General features: G+C 36.0%; 1 protein-coding gene and 1 pseudogene across 1 annotated transcript; both read right to left on the bottom strand.

Moving 5' to 3' along the window:
* Positions 1-644: 644 nt before the first annotated feature.
* On the bottom strand, positions 645-4,040 carry LOC120120267 (annotated as a pseudogene).
* Positions 4,041-4,647: 607 nt separating this feature from the next.
* On the bottom strand, positions 4,648-8,261 carry LOC120120273. The gene is made up of 4 exons (XM_039139943.1): positions 6,679-8,261; positions 5,726-5,872; positions 5,412-5,528; positions 4,648-5,305 (listed from the first exon to the last, which is right to left on the bottom strand). The coding sequence occupies exons 1-4, from the start codon at positions 8,206-8,208 to the stop codon at positions 4,703-4,705; spliced, it is 2,397 nt and encodes a 798-aa protein (XP_038995874.1). The 5' UTR covers positions 8,209-8,261; the 3' UTR covers positions 4,648-4,702.
* Positions 8,262-20,023: the final 11,762 nt, after the last annotated feature.

Consider the following 20,023-nt stretch of genomic DNA (forward strand, 5'->3'; position numbering starts at 1 on the left):
TTCGATATTGATAAAGGGGAAACGGAAATTTGGGAAGAGGTTATCGAAAAGCTATGTCCGAATCTGGCCCTTCAACAAAAATAAATAGAAATATTATCTATAATGGACCGCCATATGCCCCCACCAGGGACGGAACTACTTGCACATTGGGAGGGGACCTGGCCCCAATTTTTTAGGTCTTCCTATTTTTCTTGGACCTAATTTTTAGTTCACATTCCTTTTAGCCCTATGAATTTAAAATTAGGTAAATTGTACTTCTCTTCAATTTTTAATTGTTTTGATAAATATTTAGTATATGCAACATAATATATATGTTTAAATATTTTAAATTATTTGATAATAAACATTTGTATTTTTAACATATGCGATACTCAAACTTAAAACCTCAAAATATAATAACAAGTCTCTTAATAAGAGATCTCACTTGATCTATACTTTCATTTTTAATTTTTAAATCGAAGATTTAACCATTAAAATTTTAAAAACTCTACCGTCTCTACCGTGTTCTACATTCTTCATCTTTGTCTACCTTTTTCATTCACTTTACATTAAACTCTTCATCATTTGTCTCCACTCTCTGAGTTGATACAAATTTGTAATTTTATAATTGAAACCAACAAAATCAAAACTATATATAGAAACTACATTTTTCTAAAACAGAAGAGCAAATGTTGTGATCTACTTGATCTAAGTTTAATAAAGAAAAACAGGAAAAAGAATCATAAGCTGGTCAATCAAAATTTAAAAGTGAGACAATTTCACACATCGGTCAATATTAACGAAGATACAATCACCACATAAGCTATAAAAAGGAAAATGTCTATCTGAACGAAAAACTTTGGATTTTCTCTCACGTTGGGAGATGTAACCGCCCTGCAAAACCACAATTTTATCCTACTTGTAAAACCATGTGCCTGGTGAAAATGGAATACTTGAAAGACATGGAAACTGAAATCATGATTCAGCAAGTAGCTTTTGTGGATGCTGCAACTGGATTTTACCTCGCAATTCGTTGCGAAAATCGCTGAAATGGCCAACTCTGGATGAATACGGTTCCAGGTCCGGTTAGGACGGCTGTAACCAAATTGTCGCCCTGCAAGTTTGCATAGAAACAACAACAAAACTTACAAGGCCATTTATGCAAGTCCCAATCATGGGCATCAAGCAAATTCTAAGCAGTGTAACTGGGACAGTAGAAGTAGAGTTATCAACCAGTGTCATTCAGTGTGTTCATAATAGAGAATCAGATGAGACATTCTTAAACAAGCCCCGAATTCTTACAATATGTAGTTGATAATGTCCATTAGTAGAGAAAAAAGGTCGACACTAACAAACTTGTTGGCCAAAATAAAATATATAAACACAAATACATGGACACAATTGCAAAAAGAACAACATACATGCACCAGAACTCCAACTCAACCACTATCAAACCGAGTGTAAAAATATACTAACTGAAAGCGGCTTACCCCGAACACTGCTCTTCTTATTGGACCATTGTATTTGATCTGAACAACAATGGAAGTCGTAAGTAAGGGCCACAATGCATGACATATCAACTGCCAATACCTCCCACACCTCAAGATTTTTCTGCACAAAAGGCCACAGAATCCGGTTGGTCAGTTACTTATGCATACAAATCTATAACTTCAATAGTTTGCTGCAAATAACAAAAGGAATATGCTATCCACGATTGGTTAAGCAATAAGGAGTTCCCTCCCCTTTTTCTATTAACATTTCTGGAAGGAAGACAAGAACAAAGGTCATAAGAAAAGAGAAAATAAGGAAAATAGAACATGCTCTTTCATGACCTGTAATGTGCTATCTTTCGAATTCAAGCAACTCAAAAGATGACGAAAATATGTGCAAAAGAAAAGTTGCATACCAGATCCACCAGCAAGGATAAATGCAAGCCCCTGGCCAGATAACTTTTGTCTAAGAAATTCCTGCTATGCCAGCAACTCATCCATCAAATAAACAGATACACACAACTTAAAAAAACTGAGGAATAAACCAAAGAAACAGAAAAACTGAAATACATATGAAAAGATCTTTGAACACAGCTAGTATATGCATCTGAGAGAATAATAGAAAATGACAAAATATTAATTTATCTTTATGTTACCTATACACCGGTTACAACATTCCGTGGCCGCTGATCAACTGTATTATTGACCTTCACATCATTGATGGAGCAAAGAAATGCATCTGGCTAAAAAACAAGTTTACAAGATGGCATAAAGAATCCAAACTAATATTGCAGCAAAAATGAATTTCCACAAGCAAGTCAGCTACCTGACATAAAAGTACTCCACCGAACATTGCTAAATCAATCTGTCAAAAAATACATAAACAAACAACATATAACTCATAGTTAGAAATAACAAAACGACAATTTGGGACCAGAAAGCATTTAAACCCGACAAGAGCTATAAATAAGTAAATAAATAGTTGTTAGAGTTTGAAACACAAACCGGAAGAACCCTTGCAAGAGAAGGTGCAGCAATGCCAATAAATCCATCACTTAGGACCATTATTGCGAAGAGCAATACTAGTTATACTCTTGCCAAAAAGCCACTGCCACATGCCTACCTCATTTTCTGGGACATACGTATTTTCCATTTCAATGGACCCAGACATGAAGCACATGGAGCCTGCATTTTGTAACATTCAATGGAAACTTTGGATGAACAAAAGTCTACGTGATAACAAGCAATAACTAACAGAATGCAGCAAGCCAATCATCTTATTGATTAAGCAGCTCTCCTTACTGATCTTCAGCAGCAGATCTAATGTGATTGTAATTATAAGCAAAAACAATAGGATACGAGTAGATAGTTTAATTGATAGTGAAGTAACTTCTCCATTTTATTGAACTTTTGACACTGCTAGTCACTATTTGTACTACAATATATTCTTGGCAATAGAAAACTGTAGCATTTCAAATTGTAGATTATAGAGCTTAACTCCCAGCCTAGCAACCAACAATATAGTTATCATAATATACAGAAAGCCTCACCATTCACAGTTTTACCGAGAACACTAGTTTATGATCACAAAAATACTAAAGTTGCGATGAAGCCCTGCACCATGATACAATCAATAACATATTCCTATTTTCAAACATAAAACTACATTAGTATTAACCCAGCCAAGGAATACGATAGAGACCAAATAACCTACCAGGTTTTGCAATAACCTTTTCTTGTGGCTTCAGCATTACCTGGCAAATGAAAGAAACATTACCAATATTATTTTTAAAAAAAATCATAATTACAGGTACGAGATCATATGCTTAAATTAAAAGAAAATTCTTTGATAAAAGCTAGGAAGTACCTGAACTATTTGAGCTTCACCACCCAATATCTGAAAAGGGGTCACAGCAACTTGCGGACTCTACATGAATTTATACCAACAAGAGATTATTATGTATATAAATGCACATGCTGAGACATTTAAACTACACAACATTATCATTCTAGTTTCATCGGGAAACTGTTTCCCCAATTTAGCATTCGAGCTAACTACTCTCACACTTTGATCACAGCATTCTGAACAAGTTTATTTACAAGTTGATTACAAACGGATCAATTTCAAGATAAATGGAATCAAAGTCAACTCTATTTAAGGAAACCCAACTAAAATTCTTCAACAATGCGAGATCAAATGCAAAAGTAAAGCCTAAATTCCATTAAGATTTCACGCCATTGTTCCAAAAAGCAATGTTCAATTTCCTAGTGATTTTACCTTTTCCTCGTAAAACAAGCAAAAAATCAGTTAAAGAGTTGAGAGTACAAAGGAATTTTTGTAAAGAATGTTACATGATACACGTAGGGTTGTAAAGGAGTGGACAAAAAGGGGGCGGCCATGGACGACGAGGTCTCGACTTTGAAATTAAACTCTTCTATTTCGAGATTAAATCCAACTTCAACACTTTAATCACAAAAATTCATAATGGCCAAAAATTGAAAAGAAAGGAAATTGGATGCTCTGCATTAGTTCTTTATTACTGGAGGCGATCTGGGAATTAAATAGGTGGATATTTAAGTTACGAAATTAGCCTTGATATTAGGATGAACTATGCGCGGGAGGGCGAGGGAGAAACATTGTTACTCGTGGGCTTTTTAGTAATTTCACGAATACTGGGTCTTTTGACGACACGGCGTCACGTTATTGGCTGAAGTTTCAAGTATCTACGTGTTCCAAAATTGTTTGACAGCATGGCAAGTGGAGAAGATTCTCTGCATTTTTACTCAAAACATACTAAAAGAAGTAAATTACCATAATAACATTTATCGATGACTAATTTCTAATCTTTTTATCATGTAATAAGAAGACATATTTTATAGAAAATACTTTATCAAGGTGACATCTTAATCAGCAAAGTCGTTTTTTTTTTCAGAAAATAATTTCTGCTTATGTGGTTGTCTAGTTAGAAGACACTTTCTGAATTTTATCCGCGTAATCTAATTCAAGAGAGTCGGAGTTAGCATGTAACATTAATCTTCACCCTTGAAAGAGAATTGGACCAAAGGAAGAGACAAGTATGAGCTAGGAAAGTAAAAAGAGAGAAGGGTTTGCAAAATTTCTATCTTTTCTTCACACTTTGATTTGGACACAAAAGAGGCAATCAAAACAAACAAAAAAAGTGAAAAAACCCCAACCATTTTTCCCTATTGCTGTATTTGATTTATTTACAATATCAAAGAAACAATCCAAAACCTTTCTTAACTGCATTAAATACAATAAACAAGAGCAACACCATCACCACCTTCTTGGAAGCCAATACCCTAAGATTAATCCTTAAACCATGTTGTCTCATTAATCTTATTGTTGCTGTACCCATCATCAATAGCCAAGAACCAATTAAGCAAACCAGAGTTTTCATGGTCTCAACTGGTCCGCTCGGGTTGACTGCATCACCCGGAACGTCCATGTAGGACCACTTAGGACCAACATCACTATCTTCTCGGCAGTTTAGGCCAAGGCTTTTGTTCAACCAACTGGATAACCAGATAAGCAACTTAGCAAGCCATGCAACCTCATCATCAGAGATTGGGCGTTTCATCCAATCGCCCTTGTATGTCATGTTAGATGACATTTGATTGCCAACTTTTCTGGGCTTGAAGAGTTCATTACGGACGTCTTGAGGCTGTCTCAGTTCGGGTGAAATTGGAATTGGCTTCACCGTAGAGCCACCAAACAAGTAACTCACTTTTGCTTTTAATGAATCTATTAACTGAAGGTTGTGTGCATGTGCCATATAATCACCTTGCAACTCAGCTTCTGTGCGCAATATAAACAACTACACAAACAAAATCATTGTCAACGGATGATGACAGGTATTGTGATAGATTTAAGAAGATGCAATTGCAGGTTTACAATTACAAATATTAAAAGTTATGAAAAACCTGAAGTAGTTGCTGTCCCCCATCTTCCCCAGCACTAAAGAGTTTTGGATCTTTGTTCCAGTTATCATGCAAGAAAGACCCATCAGCATCACTTTCACATAAACCATCCTCCCAGTCCTGATGCCACAGCAAAATAAACCATGAAATGAAATGTTATGCTGAGAAAGTCAGACAACTGCGCAATATATCCTTGGTCTAAAAAATTGGATTTTTTTTGGGGAAAAAAAGAGAGATTGAACTTCTACATGTGAACTATTATTTGCTTAGACAGATAAGCGAAAGAAAAGAATGTAGAGATTCAATCAGTAATCTACCTTCAGTTGTTCATGAATTGAAGGAACAAATCTGTACAGGCCATTGAGGGCTGATTTGCTTGATCCAACTTGTTTAGAATGAAAAAGGCTATCTATATTCTTCATAAGATCAACCAGCTCTTTAGAGGATGTCAGCAAACTTATAACCTGAAAAACAAGAGAAAACAATGAAAAAAAATCTAAGAAAAATATAAAATAAATAGACTAGAAGAGAGCATTTTATCTTAAATCATAAGGTAACCTAGGTACATGACTGCCATGTGCACAGTGTATTCCAACACGGTGTTGATAACCTATAAATGAATACTACCATTATTGGGAATGTCACGAAAGTTTACTATTACAGCATGAAATGACAACCTAAAGCCCACATAAAATAACCACAGCTCCTAATCTAGTACGGTACCCTCTATACATGATAAGACCAGTGTCTACAAGGTATATGCCTAGGAATGTCAATTGTTGCACCTTAGAGACTTTCGGATGAGGCAAATTTGATCATTGCCTAGTGTGCCGGAGGATCTCTTATTATACAGCCATCGAAAGAAATATCTTCCTCGAGAAGTCACTAGCACATACTTCTTCAAGCACTTGTACAGTTTTGGGGCTTAGTTAGGACAATCCAATATCTAGACATAATCTCCTAGGTCAGAACAACTGAAGCACCCGAACAGGTCAGCGACCCAAATTCAGTTGGCTACTAGAGATAACCATACACACGCATTCCACTTAAGGAAAAGACCAATTTTGCTTTTCAGAACCTCGAGAGTTTTTGATAACCTCAGAAGAATAGAATGGATTTGGTAGGATTACAAAAACGCAACCAGACCTTTCGCCTTCCATCAACCTTAGATTCTTTCGGCGGGTATATCACTTATATTAGATTAAAACAAAAGGAATTGACCGAAAATTCACTTCATCAAAGTAAAAATGGCTACAGTTAAGAAGCAAACCTTCAATACCATCTGGGCAATTAGTTCTGGATCTGTGTGAAGGAACTTGTGTGCAAACCCAATGAAATGCATAACCAGTGAACTGTAGTATGGAAAATTAGACAACACAAAGGCTTGCCACACCGGAGAATATCCAGAAATTTGAGACCCTGGTTCGCAGTTCCTCACACCTTTACTTGATCCATTGACAACCATATCAAGCTCCGCAAAATCATCCAAGCTGATTGTCCAAGGCTCGACATAGCTAACCCATACAGAGAACACCTGGGATGTATTCTTTATTGAAGTTCCCATAGGAGAGGACAAGAATGTTCTCAATATAAACCTATACAATGGCCTTTGTATCCAGGAGTTCCAAGGACCAACTGGACACACAGAAGGTGACAAGGAAACAAAGTTCCTTGACGTCCCACTATCAAAACCAGCAGAAACCCTCCAGCTTGCACTTTCACCATACACAATATTGTCAAACCCATCCATACTCATCAATGAGCTCAAATTCAAGTACTTCACAAACAACTTCACCACCTCACCCAGCCCACTTGTTGGTGGGATCTCCCCCAACACTAACTTAAATGGAAACGACACACCAAATGATTTGTATACATTAACAGGCAATGGCGAAAAATCATTATCAACCAACCAATACTGCACGAAAACGTTGACGAAAAACTCGGCACGAATTATAACAGAACCATCACACTTCAAAGAGTGATTCAAAATTGAACTACGATAGGGTTGGTGAGCACCCAAATCAAATATAGGCACAAATGCACGAAGATAAGCATATAAAAGCTGTATATAGAGATTACCCTCTAATTTTTGATCCATTTCACGCTTAATTGACCCTGAAAACCCTGGAATTGAGCGTGTCCACTTCTCTAACCTAAACTTACTGCTTCTTTTTACTGAATTCGAGTCCAAGTTCTCGATGTTTCCTTTACAAACAGGATAATAAGCGAACCAAAACAGATAGTACTCGAAAACATTCAGTTGAATTTGACATGAAGAGTCCTGAACCGAATCTTCTTTGACTTTGCCTTTAAGGAGATGGCACAAATCAGATATAACCCGGCAATATTTTTCGTTCGACAGCATGAACTGGACCCACTCAGGGAGCCGTTCAACTGGGAAAACGTATTTGACAAGGGACAGTCTATCAACGGCTAAAATTGAGGTCATCAAAGTTCCATTGGGGGAAAGGAGGGAGAATATTTGAGAGGATAAATCTGCGTGGTTACATTGGGAGGCAATTTCGATCCAGCCATTGGAGTGGGGAAGCTGAGGTTTCTGAGACGGCGGAGGTGGGGGTAGTGACGTGGCGTCGTCAAAGCCGAAGAGCCTGCAAATTAGGGTGGGGAAGGTGATGGAGAAGAAATGGCGGGACTGGTCGGGTGTATGCGATTGTAGGAAGGAATCCACAGAGGCGCAGGTGGCGGAGATTTGGGAGGGGGCGGTGGAGGAGAGGATTGCGGAGGCGAGGTCCTGGGATCGGGAAAGGGAATCGACGGCGTACGAGTGAGGGAGCATTACTAGATTTTACGGTCAAAATAGGGGGAAGAGGTTAGGCTTTTTGCTTTGCTCGAAAGAATCGAGAGCAATGATTTTAGATTTTAGATTTTAGATTTTAGATTTTAAATTAAAGATAGAAGGAAATGTGGCGCGTTTTTAAGGGAGGGATTTTAATGCAGAAGTTACGATCAGGCCGAATTTCGGCACAACTTTCCTCGGTGCTATCGCATACCTAATTCAACATGGACCTTTTTCTTGTTTTTAAGTGTTAAAGGTCCCTTTATTATTTCCAAATTTTAAAATATTTTAATTTTGTGATATTAAGTTTTTTTTTATTGTTTAAACAGTGAACATGAATTACAAATTAAACATTATTATTCTCCTCTCAAATGACCATGGAGGGGATTAAAAAACCCAATCTTCACAACATGTTTACCTCTATTCATCTCTGTTAAAGTGTCTGTAACATATAGGGGTGTTCAAAATTCGGTTTTAACCGAATTAATCGATCGAATCGAATTAATTCGGTCGGCCACCGAATTAGTTCGGTTGGGAAACGATTAATGATTTTTTGGATATTCGGTTAACGATTAATTCGGTTCGAAATCTGTTAATTAATCGAATTAACCCTTAAATATTTTTTAATATTTTTCACCCCCATAATATGCTGTCCCTCACTTCCTTTATGTGCTCCTCGGTTATCAATTCTTTTCTGCCTTGATTTGTGTAAGGTATGAGCACGAGATGGGCAGGTGGAGCATGGGCAAAAGTGTATAGTGGAGCATGAGTGAGGCAGTAGTTCAGTAAGTTCAATAGTCCCATGGAATGATTTTGCATTTTCCAACAGAAGACCAGTAACAGCAAGGCAGTGCATCCATTTTACAAAGTCAGCAGTTCTCTCCCTGCAAGCTCTTGTATAATCCTAAGAATAACTTCTTCAAATTCACTAGCAGCAGAGTGAACCTTCCTGACCAACCTTGTCACAGCATTAGCCCAATCTCGGTCGCCACCCAGATTTATACCATCTCCGATCACAACTTTCTTGCCTTCATCATCCACTTCATGTTCAAGAGGCCTATGCAGTAAGTCTTGCACGAAGGAGCTAGCTATCTTCCTGATTGTAGCATCAGAAAAATCAAGCATTTCACCTAGCAATAGTAGTTGTCGAGTTACAGTTAGAACAACCTTCATGCACCATTTATTTTGTAGAATTTCAAATTTGTTGGTTTGTTTGAACTAAATTGATAGATACAAATATCTTATTTTAATATAATATTTGAATCAAATTAATTAGATATTGCAAACTATTTTTTATTAATAAATATTAAATTTGAAAATTCTAAAAAAATTCGTTTAATTTCGAAATTAACCGAATTAACCAAAATTTATTCGGTTCGATTAATACTTTCATATAAAAGTTCGATTCGGTTAACGGTTAAAGAAAAAAATTCGATTAATCGATTAAGGGTAGTTCAGTTCAGTCGGCCACCGTTTTAACCGAATAAACACCCCTAGTAACATATTTTATTCTCTTTTGACCAACAGATATAGACATCCCAATCATCTCGAAGTCGATTTAAGATCATTTTCGCAAATGCATGACCTTTTAATAAAGTTGATGATTTATGAGTAATTTTGGCCACCTCAACATTATCAGTTTCTACTTCAAGCTTCCGGATGCTCAATCTCTTCGCATGTTTGAGAATTTCATGCAATGCCCATAGTTTCACTATCAACACCGAACATTCTCTTTGTGAAGCCAAATATTCATTTTATCAGTGTTGGTAGTTGTTTTCGTCCGAGTGACGTTTCCATTATATATTATATATAATATTATATTATTACTATTATATTATTATAAATATTACAAAACTGGGATCCAGTTACAAATAAAGACTCGAAGGCCCATAACCAGTCAAGCCCGGAACCATTCAGGCCCAATAACCCAACAGGCCCAAATTGGCCCAAAATGTTGTAAGGGTTTCCACACAACTCCAGCGCCGTCAGTACACCATCATCATCCGATCTAGATACAGATTAAGGGTTCATAGCCATCCAACAGAAGCCCTAGGGCTTCATTACACCCTAGGGCCTATTCCGGCCACCGCCTCTAGCTGTTCCATCCGAAGGAAGCCACGCTGCCACCGCCTCTCCAAAGCTCTCCCGAAGGATCCATAAGGTGTAACAGAGCCGCACAACTCACTGGTCTATGGTGAGTCACGACCGTAGGTTCGGTGACTCATCGAAAAAGTCATCATCACAGATGGCTCACCGAGGCCTATAAAAGGTGAACCTGCAAAGAAACAAAGAACAACGGGAGAGATATGCAAGAAACAAGGAGCGAAAGTCAAAAGCGAGAGACAACAAGAACGAAAAAACACAGAGCAAGCAAGTGACAACGAAAGAAAAGAAAGAAGAAGAGGCTTACCCAAGGTCATCGGAGCATCCACGCGCCTCCACGCGAAGCCGATGGATCGAAATACCGAAGATATTTCTTTAGATCTACGAATTTCTAAGGCTTTTTAGAGGAAATGGAGGCTGGATTTGGCTTTAGGGGGTTTGGATTTATAATTTTGGGTGAGTTAGTGTTTTCCGGCCACCGTAGGTGGTGGCCGACGGCGACGATCGGTGTCAGAGCATGGTGGCCGGCCGAGGACGAATTCCCTCTGGTTAGGGAATTTTAGAGAGAGTTGAGAGCTTCTCTCTCTAAGAGAAGCTTGGCCCTCTTTGGGCCAATTTTGAGCTATTTAAACCCTCCCCGAACGGCGTCATTTTGGGAGGGGTGTTTGTGTAATTTTGCGAAAGGGTAAACTAAACGTGTGGTCCCTCCAGCTTTGTAAACCTTTCATTTTAGTCACCAAAATCAGGTTTTTATGCATTTAAATTTTGTTTTCGATTTTTATTTTTATTTTATTTTTGTCCTTCTCTATTTATATATATATATTTAGGTAAAATTATACATTTAGTCCTTATTATTTTTATAGAATTAGTATTTTAAATTTACATATTTTTTATAATTTAATCTATTTTATATTATAATAGGATTATTTATACTTATAATAAATAATATATTAAGTAGTATTTTTATTTGTATGATTTAAATTAAATACAAATTTGTTAATTTATTGCAAAGACAAATTAATTAATAAACAACGATACCAATTTTGGGCGTTATGGGGGTGTTAATCCTTCCCCATATGTAACCGACTCCCGAACTCATTTTCTGGTAAGCAGACATGTTTGTATTATTTTAATAATATTCTTAAGAAACTTATTAAAATAACATTTTGGTGACCAATCTCACAACATTAAAAGATTGGTGGCGACTCTACACATTAGTGTTATATCTTATGTCGGAAGATAGACACTCACTTTTCGAGACAACTACATTTAAGTGTACTATTTGTACTTTCCGTCGCCGGGTAGAGAAACATCTCGATAGCTTGGTGACTATGCTGGGGAAGTTTTTTTTTAAAAAAAGAAAGTCAAACCACCAGTTTATTAATTATTTGTCTTTACAATAAAATAATAAATTTATTTTAATTTTGTTTTTATCCCTTAATTATTAATTGTACTAATTTGTTTTTTATATGTACATATTTAATTGAAGTCTTTAGAATAAAATAATAGGTTGTACATTATTTTCCTTTTTATGTTTTTCCATACACTATGTACTGCATTCATGACATGAGCTAAAACCTCGCTCTTATCCTTTTTAGTTCGAATGAGAAACTACTCTCTCGTATGGTTTTCACCTCCGTATGGTCATAAGGAAGTGTGTTCATTCGAATTGAACTTGACCCGGAAGTCTATAATGGACCAGGATTGAGGGCTTGATAGTCCAAGGGGGCACCAACAAAGGACAATTTGTTGACCCTCTCACCTTAGAGCCAAAACCCAGTATATAGTAAAACTTAGAACTTGAGTCTAAGTGGAGCCTAACCCAAATGAGTCTCATAAGGTTAACACACGAGGAAAAGCATGTTGAGTCTTTTAATTTATTTAGTATTATTTTATTTTCTGAATAAATGCATGCGAACTAGAAATCATGCGGTTAAGTTTATTTTTCTGAACAAAGCATGGAACTAGAAAGCATGAGGTCAGAATGTATATTCAATAGTTATGATCTTTTCTTTCCATTAATTGGTACTAACCAGTTTTCTTATCTTTGTATATTCTGAAGTTACATATATTGATTCTTTTGCTTGCATTTGCATAATCATGGTATAATCGAAAGATTCCTGAGTGATTATCAAAATAAAAGGTTTTCATTATGGACAAAGGGCTTTATGATCAAATGAACTATGACACAGCCAAGAATTGGTATCTTGAAGAAGCTCTCAAAAAAGGTAAAAGCTACATACCCAAAAAGCCTCTTAGATTGGTACCAAAAGCATTTTATGGCAAGAACATCAATAAAAACATTCAGAAATGAGAGTTTTTATGAAGCTCAAGCACGTTTTTGGAAAAATGAAAATAACGAATTGAGCATAGAGGTTGAATCTATGCTTAATGATTTTCGAAGAATCATTCAAGCCTTTGAAAATGTTGGCGTAGGAAATACCCCAAAAGAATGGATAACAGGGATCATCAAACTGAAAAATAATGATGAGCACTGAAAAAGGAATAAAAAATACATGAGGATCAAGCAAAGAAATTCTCCTATGATTTACAAATTGCTGAAGAAAGATGCAATACAATCATCATCAAATTGAGAAAATGTCAAGCTGAAAATTAGATATTAAAAAATGTTATAACCAACATGGAATCCTCATATCTGATCCATCAGCACGAGATTAATGCTAAGTTAGAAGCAACTAGAGCTAAGAACCACACATTGATGAAGATGGTAGAGGATTATGGAGATCTTGTACAAGAATTTCTTGAACACAAAGGTTCTCTGATGAGGGAAAATGAGCAATATTGTCTACAATTTCGAGAAATGACACGTAAGATTCAGGAAAAAGAAGATGACAAAGAAAGCTGATGCCCAAGCAAGCAATGTGGCCCATAAGCTTGTGGACTTAGCTGGTTTTACAAGGGAATTGAAGCAAGATGACATCTCAACTCTTGAGCATGAATGGAAGTTAACTTGGTTTTTTAAGGAAATAGAGAAATTAGGAGCAAAAGTTATTCCTTATATGTAAAATCTTGTATTAAAACTTTTGTGTTCAATGAAAGCTGTTTTAAGATGATCACTCTTGAATCATTCATACATGCATTTACATTTACTTTTTTTATTTTTACATTTACATTCATGTTTTGTATAGCATGATAATATGTGTCAATCATGAAAACATGGGAGTAATATTTGAGGGATTTTGGAATCAGTTCTGAAAGTGTATTCGAAATCGGGGACATATCTCCAAAAGTTTGAAGTAATGAATGAAATATTAGCACGAGTTGGAAAGATTGAAAGAACCTAAGAGCAACTTATAGAGATTCAACAAGAAATGTTTAAAGAAACAAGAATGTTCCAAACTGAGTCCATAGAACAAATGTCTAAGATGATAAGCATGATGATTACTCTACTATATGGGGAGAAAACACTAGAAGACCCTATTGAGCATGAGAAGTTGAAAGACTTGGAAAAAAGTCTGAATCTTAATGATACAATTACTGTTATAATGATAAATGACCAAGAACCTGTTATGGAACTCAGAAATCCAACTCAGCTTCGAAGATCGGGAAATATGACAGATGACATGGAAATTGAAGTTGGTTCAAAGAAAAAGAACATGGAAGAAGACCAAGTCCCATTAAAAAAGGCTAAAAAATGCAATAAGAAAAAGAGAACGACACATCTCATTCCAATTCTAATCTCATATTCAGAGTTGTTACCCTTTCTCTTTGAAAGTGGCCTTGTAACACTCATTCCTTCTAGTACTTATTTGCATCCAAATTGGCAAAATGTCAAGAATTCATGCAATTATCATTCTGGAGATTTTGGTCACTCTACAGAAAATTGCATAATTATGAAATTAAAAGTCCAAGACCTTATAGCAGAAAGGTTGTTATGTTTTGAAGATGGGAAACCTAAGCTCCTTAGAAACTCAAAACTGGTTAAGAAAGAGATCTTTAAATCACCATCTCTTTCATGATGTTGGTCAAGAATCAAACATTCAAAGAAAACATTTTTATCAATCACAAGGTCTTCAGGAAAGCAATAGTAAAGAGACAGTGATGTCAAAGGAGTTTCTAGCCCCGTTTTCCTTCAGTTTCATACAACAAGTTATATTCCGAGTTACACAAGGCCCAACTTAATACCCCATGTCTGGCTAAACCTTTGATACCTCCTTACCTAAGATGGTATAATGAAAAAGTCTTTTGTGAGTATCATGCTGGAATCTGAGGACACTTCATCGAGAATTACGGTAATTTCAAACGACGAGTTCAAAATCTTTTGACTATGGAATTATAGAAGTGAATGTTAACAATCAATCCATTTTTATCAAACATTTGGGAATCAACCCCCAAAATGAAGTTGATAATGTCAAAACATGTGAAATTCATACAACAGAGGAATTTAAAAGAGAAAAGGGCAAAATCAATGAAGGTGAAGTATGAATGACATATTCAACTCTCGATACTTCTCCAAAACTAAAGAATGATAAAGAAATGAGAAATGAAGAAGTGAAAGGAAAGTAATTCGAGATTGGCCTACAGGTTTAAAAACAAATGGGGCAGATACAACCCTGAAGACACCCCAGACACCTATATCAGATTTTCTAGAAACAAGTGAAGCAGGGGATAATTTAAGGAGTTTAGTGAATACTACCAGCTGCAATGAGTGTCCAAAACTAGGACGAAACTATCACCACAAAAGAAATTTGTTCTGAAATTCAAATTAAGCCCAATTGCCAGTTGGGGAAGGAAAAGATGATGATAGGATTTGACCAAGAAATTGCTCAGGAGAAAGCAGAGATTTGTGTATCTGAAAGCTCATCCAAAGAAGCTACCCAAGAAATGATCAATAAATGAAGGGCAAATGAGGACAATGACCCTAATCCTATTACACATCCAACACTCAAGGAGTAATGAGGCAGTTAGATAAATAAGTGGAAGTTGTTATCTACCACTATTGTACCTTTCATTTTGTAGCATCTTGTTTGAACTTGTTTTTGTTCTTTTCTCCGCCTTTTCTGTAATAAATAAATGTGTGTTGCTTTTAAGGTTATGATCATTGAATCAATTTTGTAATCTTTCGTTTATTTGAATATCATTGTATTAAAAACTCTTCATGGTTAGAGTTATACATCTTTGACAAAGTATCAAGATTGAAAATCAGTAAAAAAATAGACCCTGACCTTAGCTCATATGAAATATACCCAAACACTATACCCTATTACAAATATTAGAGAGCTTTCTCCAATGCAAGAAACTAGACAAAAGGCTTGGTATTTATAGGAGCGTACAACATTGAGGCATATTTTGTGTAACATTGCAAAACTGGCTGGATTACTTTTCTATTGATGAGGTTCAATTATGAAATCTTTACAAATCTAGTCTAATTCAGTTGCTTGGGAATTGAAATCTACTAATAATATTTTCTAACTTCCACCAAATCACCTAGACTATAACAGGTTCTTCTTAATAAGCTTAAGAAGTTGGAGTCGTATACTCATTTTATATTATTATATGTAATAAAGTTGTCCCTCTAGAGCAATTGGTTAATAGCTTTGGCTTTATGGATAAGTTTCAATTAGCCCAATGAAGGTTAATTACAATAAAGCTGAATTCAGCTAGCCAAAATGGCAAAAGGTTACTAAATAAGGAGTTGTTGTAAGAGAGAGAAATAATACCTGTTATAGCCTACTTCACACACGTGCACACAGAAATTTCATTTTTAGATCGATATTTTCGCACTACTTTGGTTAAAATCAAAGATTTTAGAGAACTGAAATAAAGGTATTCTAGAAAGTCTAGTAAATGGTTATGCTAGTTGCGTCATTTTGTACGCATCCGGTCAAAATACCAAGTCAAGAAAGTAAGGCATGTGGCAATGTTCACAAAAGAGTGAGAGATGAGTGACATCTTCAATAAGATGTAACCATAGAAAATAGGAAAGTCAACCTGAAACTAACCCATAAATTTTGATACTTGTCGAAGAACTATAACTCTGGAACATTAAAGAGTTGTTGATCCTTTTGATATTTTTTTAATTCATGCTTATGATTTGATTCTATTGTGAACCTGTAAGGAGTAATATTTTACAAAATTCTTTCATCCTTTGATAAAGAAAGGAGGAAAAACATTTTTAAACAGGATGGTCTTAAATGAGAAACAATCTTGAATCAAGTTAATGTCTATTCTACCATTATTGGAAAAAAAGGAATAAGCAAGGCCAGAACGATGAAACATTTCACATTCTTGAAAGCAAGTGGCCCGAGAGACCAAAAAGTCTGGAGAATTAAACGTACAACATTCTTTTTGTGACAACCAATCAAAAAGAATATGATCACCTCATCCAAAAGAAAGGCATATATCCTAGTGCATAATAAAAGGGCAAGAATACAACCAGTCAATAAGAAGATGATCATTTCATTTGGAACAAACTCATATCCCAAACATTTCTATCAGAAGAATTGGTCATTTCTTAAGTTTGTGACCACATGAAGAGAATCTTTCAAGTTACTTGACAACACTGCTGTTTAGTAACACCAGAATGAAAGCATTCAAAGTAAGCAAATTTGGGCACGAATAGAGACACGAGTACCCACAATGGGGCATTATCAAAGTTGGACCTCGAGGGAATCACGCGATTCAAAATCAAACAAATATTGAAAGTAAGCCTTACAACTTAGCATGTTCAGACATCTTGAAGGCTCACATTCGCATGAAAAGGTTGGAAATTATGAAGGCCCATTTCAACCAAGAAATAGAATATTGGGACATTTTGTAGGCCCATATTAGATAGAAATGATCCCAACAGGGTATTTTGAATGATCACATCAGTATGAAAAATGTTGGAGCATTTTGAAGGCTCACATCAACAAGAAGCAAATGCTGGGGCATGTTGGGTCCTTATCATCCTATGGAAAGATCATTGATTTGAGCAAATACTTCCAATGAAACAGAAAGGTATGAAGAATGAAAATGGTGAAATAATGACATTAGAGTTAACCATACATAATTGTTTTGTCCACCATGCGATTACATTATCCCGACATAAGCCACAAGAAAGGATAAATGTATTGTCAAGTGTTCCCTGATATGATGCTGACAAGTTAAAGCATCTCACTTGTATTCTTACTGAATTGTCATTATGACATCATACAAAAGCTCTAAACATCATGCAAAGAGTTCCCTGATTAATAAATCTAGCAGAAGCCACAGGAAATGATGAATGTGCTGTCAAATCTTTTACGAACCAGTGATTATGGTCCTGAACTAATGATACGATCATGTGGTTGATTTAAAGATAAAGTGTGTCTTCAAACGCCGAAGATTCAGAAATGAGAAATGATAAAGATTTCTTTCACATAAAGGGTGCTGGAATTTTAACAACAAGAAACTAGTGGAACCAACTAAGGTTGAATGATAGGTTGTTGTTAAACATCTCAAACATAATATGGTTTGAAAAACCTTGTTCGATATCTGATTAGATGTGGAGACATGAAAGGAATTGGATGAATACTCCTTGTGATGTGCTTTAAGAGTCAAATCAGAACATGATACTCTATAAAGATGATAGATTTTCTTTTCAAAAGATAAAAGTTTTATTGAATTTCTACACAGGTTCATGCAAAGAAAGCTAGTGTTGTCAAAAGGACAAAGTGGGGCAACAAGGTCATAATTTTGAGTGTGGCAAGAGTTCCATAAATGAAATAATTCATCTAAGACTTTAATACAAATGTAGGTAAAGAAGACACAAAGGTACAAGTTGATCAGATGATTCTTTATAAATACAAGTTTGATAGCATAAGTACCTCACTGATGGTAAACCCTAGAAAAGAAAGATCAAGTGGAAACAAATCAAACCTCGAATCTAATCTTCACAGAGGAGTAGTGAAACAGATTCTTTTCAAGTCAATCCAATCTTCACGGAAGAGTAGTGGAAGAAAATCAACCTCGAATCTGATCTTTATGGAAGAGTAGTGAAACAGATTCTTCTCAAATCATTTTCAACCTTCACGGAAGAGTAATGAAGTTAATCAAGTTCAACCTTCACGAAAGAGTAGTGAAGTCGATCAAAACCAACCTTCACGGAAGAGTAGTGAAGTCAATCAAGTTCAACCTTCACGAAAGAGTAATGAAGTCGATCAAATCCAACCTTCACGGAAGAATAGTGAAGTCGATAAAATCCAACCTTCACGGAAGAGTAGTGAAGTCGATCAAATCCAACCTTCATGAAAGAGTAGTGAAGTCGATCAAATCCAGTCTTCATGGAAGAGTAGTGAAACAGGAACAAGATCAGATCGAAATTTGATCTCCATGAAAGAGTAGTGGAATGTATTTCCCATAAAAGCATAAAATTCACTCGACAAAAACTTTTTGTCCTTTTATCTTTGCTCTATTCTTGTTAACAAAAAAATGAGCAAAGAGAGGCAGCTGTCGACAGTTGTTTTCGTCCGAGTGACGTTTCCATTATATATTATATATAATATATTATATTATTGATATTATATTATTACAAATATTACAAAACCAGGATCCAATTACAAATAAAGATCGGAAGTCCCAGAACCAGTCAAGGTCGGAATCGTTCAGGCCCAAATTGGCCCAAAATGCTGCTAGGGTTTCCACATAACTCTAGCACCATTAGCACACCATCACCGTCTGATCTAGATGCAGATTAAGGGTTCATAACCATCCAATAAAAGCCCTGGGGTTTCATTACACCCTAGGGCCTATTCTGGCCACCGCCTCCAACTGTTTCAACCGAAGAAAGCCACGCTACGACCGCCTCTCTAGAGCTCTCCCGAATGATCTAGAAGGTGTAACAGAGCCGCACAAATCAATGGTCTATGGTGAGTCACCACTATAGGTTCGGTGACTCACCGAAAAAGTCATCATCACAGATGGCTCACCGAGGCCTATAAAAGGCGAACCTGTGAAGAAACAGAGAACAACAGGAGAGATACGCAAGAAACAAGGAACGAAAGTCGAAAGTGATAGGTAACAAGAACGACAACAACACAGAGCAACCAAGAGACAACGAAAGAAAATAGAGAAGAAGAGGCTTACCCAATGTCATCGGAGCATCCATGCGCCTCCACACATAGTCGAGTGATAGAAATACCGAAGGTATTTCTTTAGATCTACGAATTTCTAAGGTTTTTTAGAGGAAACGGAGGCTGGATTTGGTTTTAGGGGGTTCAAATTTATAATTTTAGGTGAATTGGTGTTTTTCAGCCACCGTGGGTATTGACCGACGACGGTGATCGGTGCCAGAGCACGGTGGCCTGTCGGGGAGGAATTCCCTCTAGTGTGGGAATTTTAGAGAGAGTTGAGAGCTTTTCTCTCTAGGAGAGAGAAACCAAATGAGAAAAATGAGAAGCTTGGCCCTCTTAGGGCCGATTTTGGGCTATTTAAACTCGTCCCGAACGACGTCATTTTGGGAGGGGGGTTTGTGTAATTCTGCGAATGGGTAAACTACATGTGTGGTCCCTCCAACTTTGTAAACCTTTCATTTTAGTCACCAAAATCAGGTTTTTACGCATTTAAATTTTGTTTTCAAATTTTATTTTAATTTTATTTTTGTCATTCTCTATTTATATATATATATATAGGTAAAATTACACATTTAGTCCTTATTATTTTAATATTTTATATTATTATTATAGGATTAATTTTATTATTAGTACTTATATTTTATAATATTTTGAATTAG

The sequence above is a fragment of the Hibiscus syriacus genome, unplaced genomic scaffold, assembly GCF_006381635.1.
Source record: "Hibiscus syriacus cultivar Baekdansim isolate YM2019G1 unplaced genomic scaffold, ASM638163v2 tig00110336_pilon, whole genome shotgun sequence".
NCBI lineage: Eukaryota > Viridiplantae > Streptophyta > Magnoliopsida > Malvales > Malvaceae > Hibiscus > Hibiscus syriacus.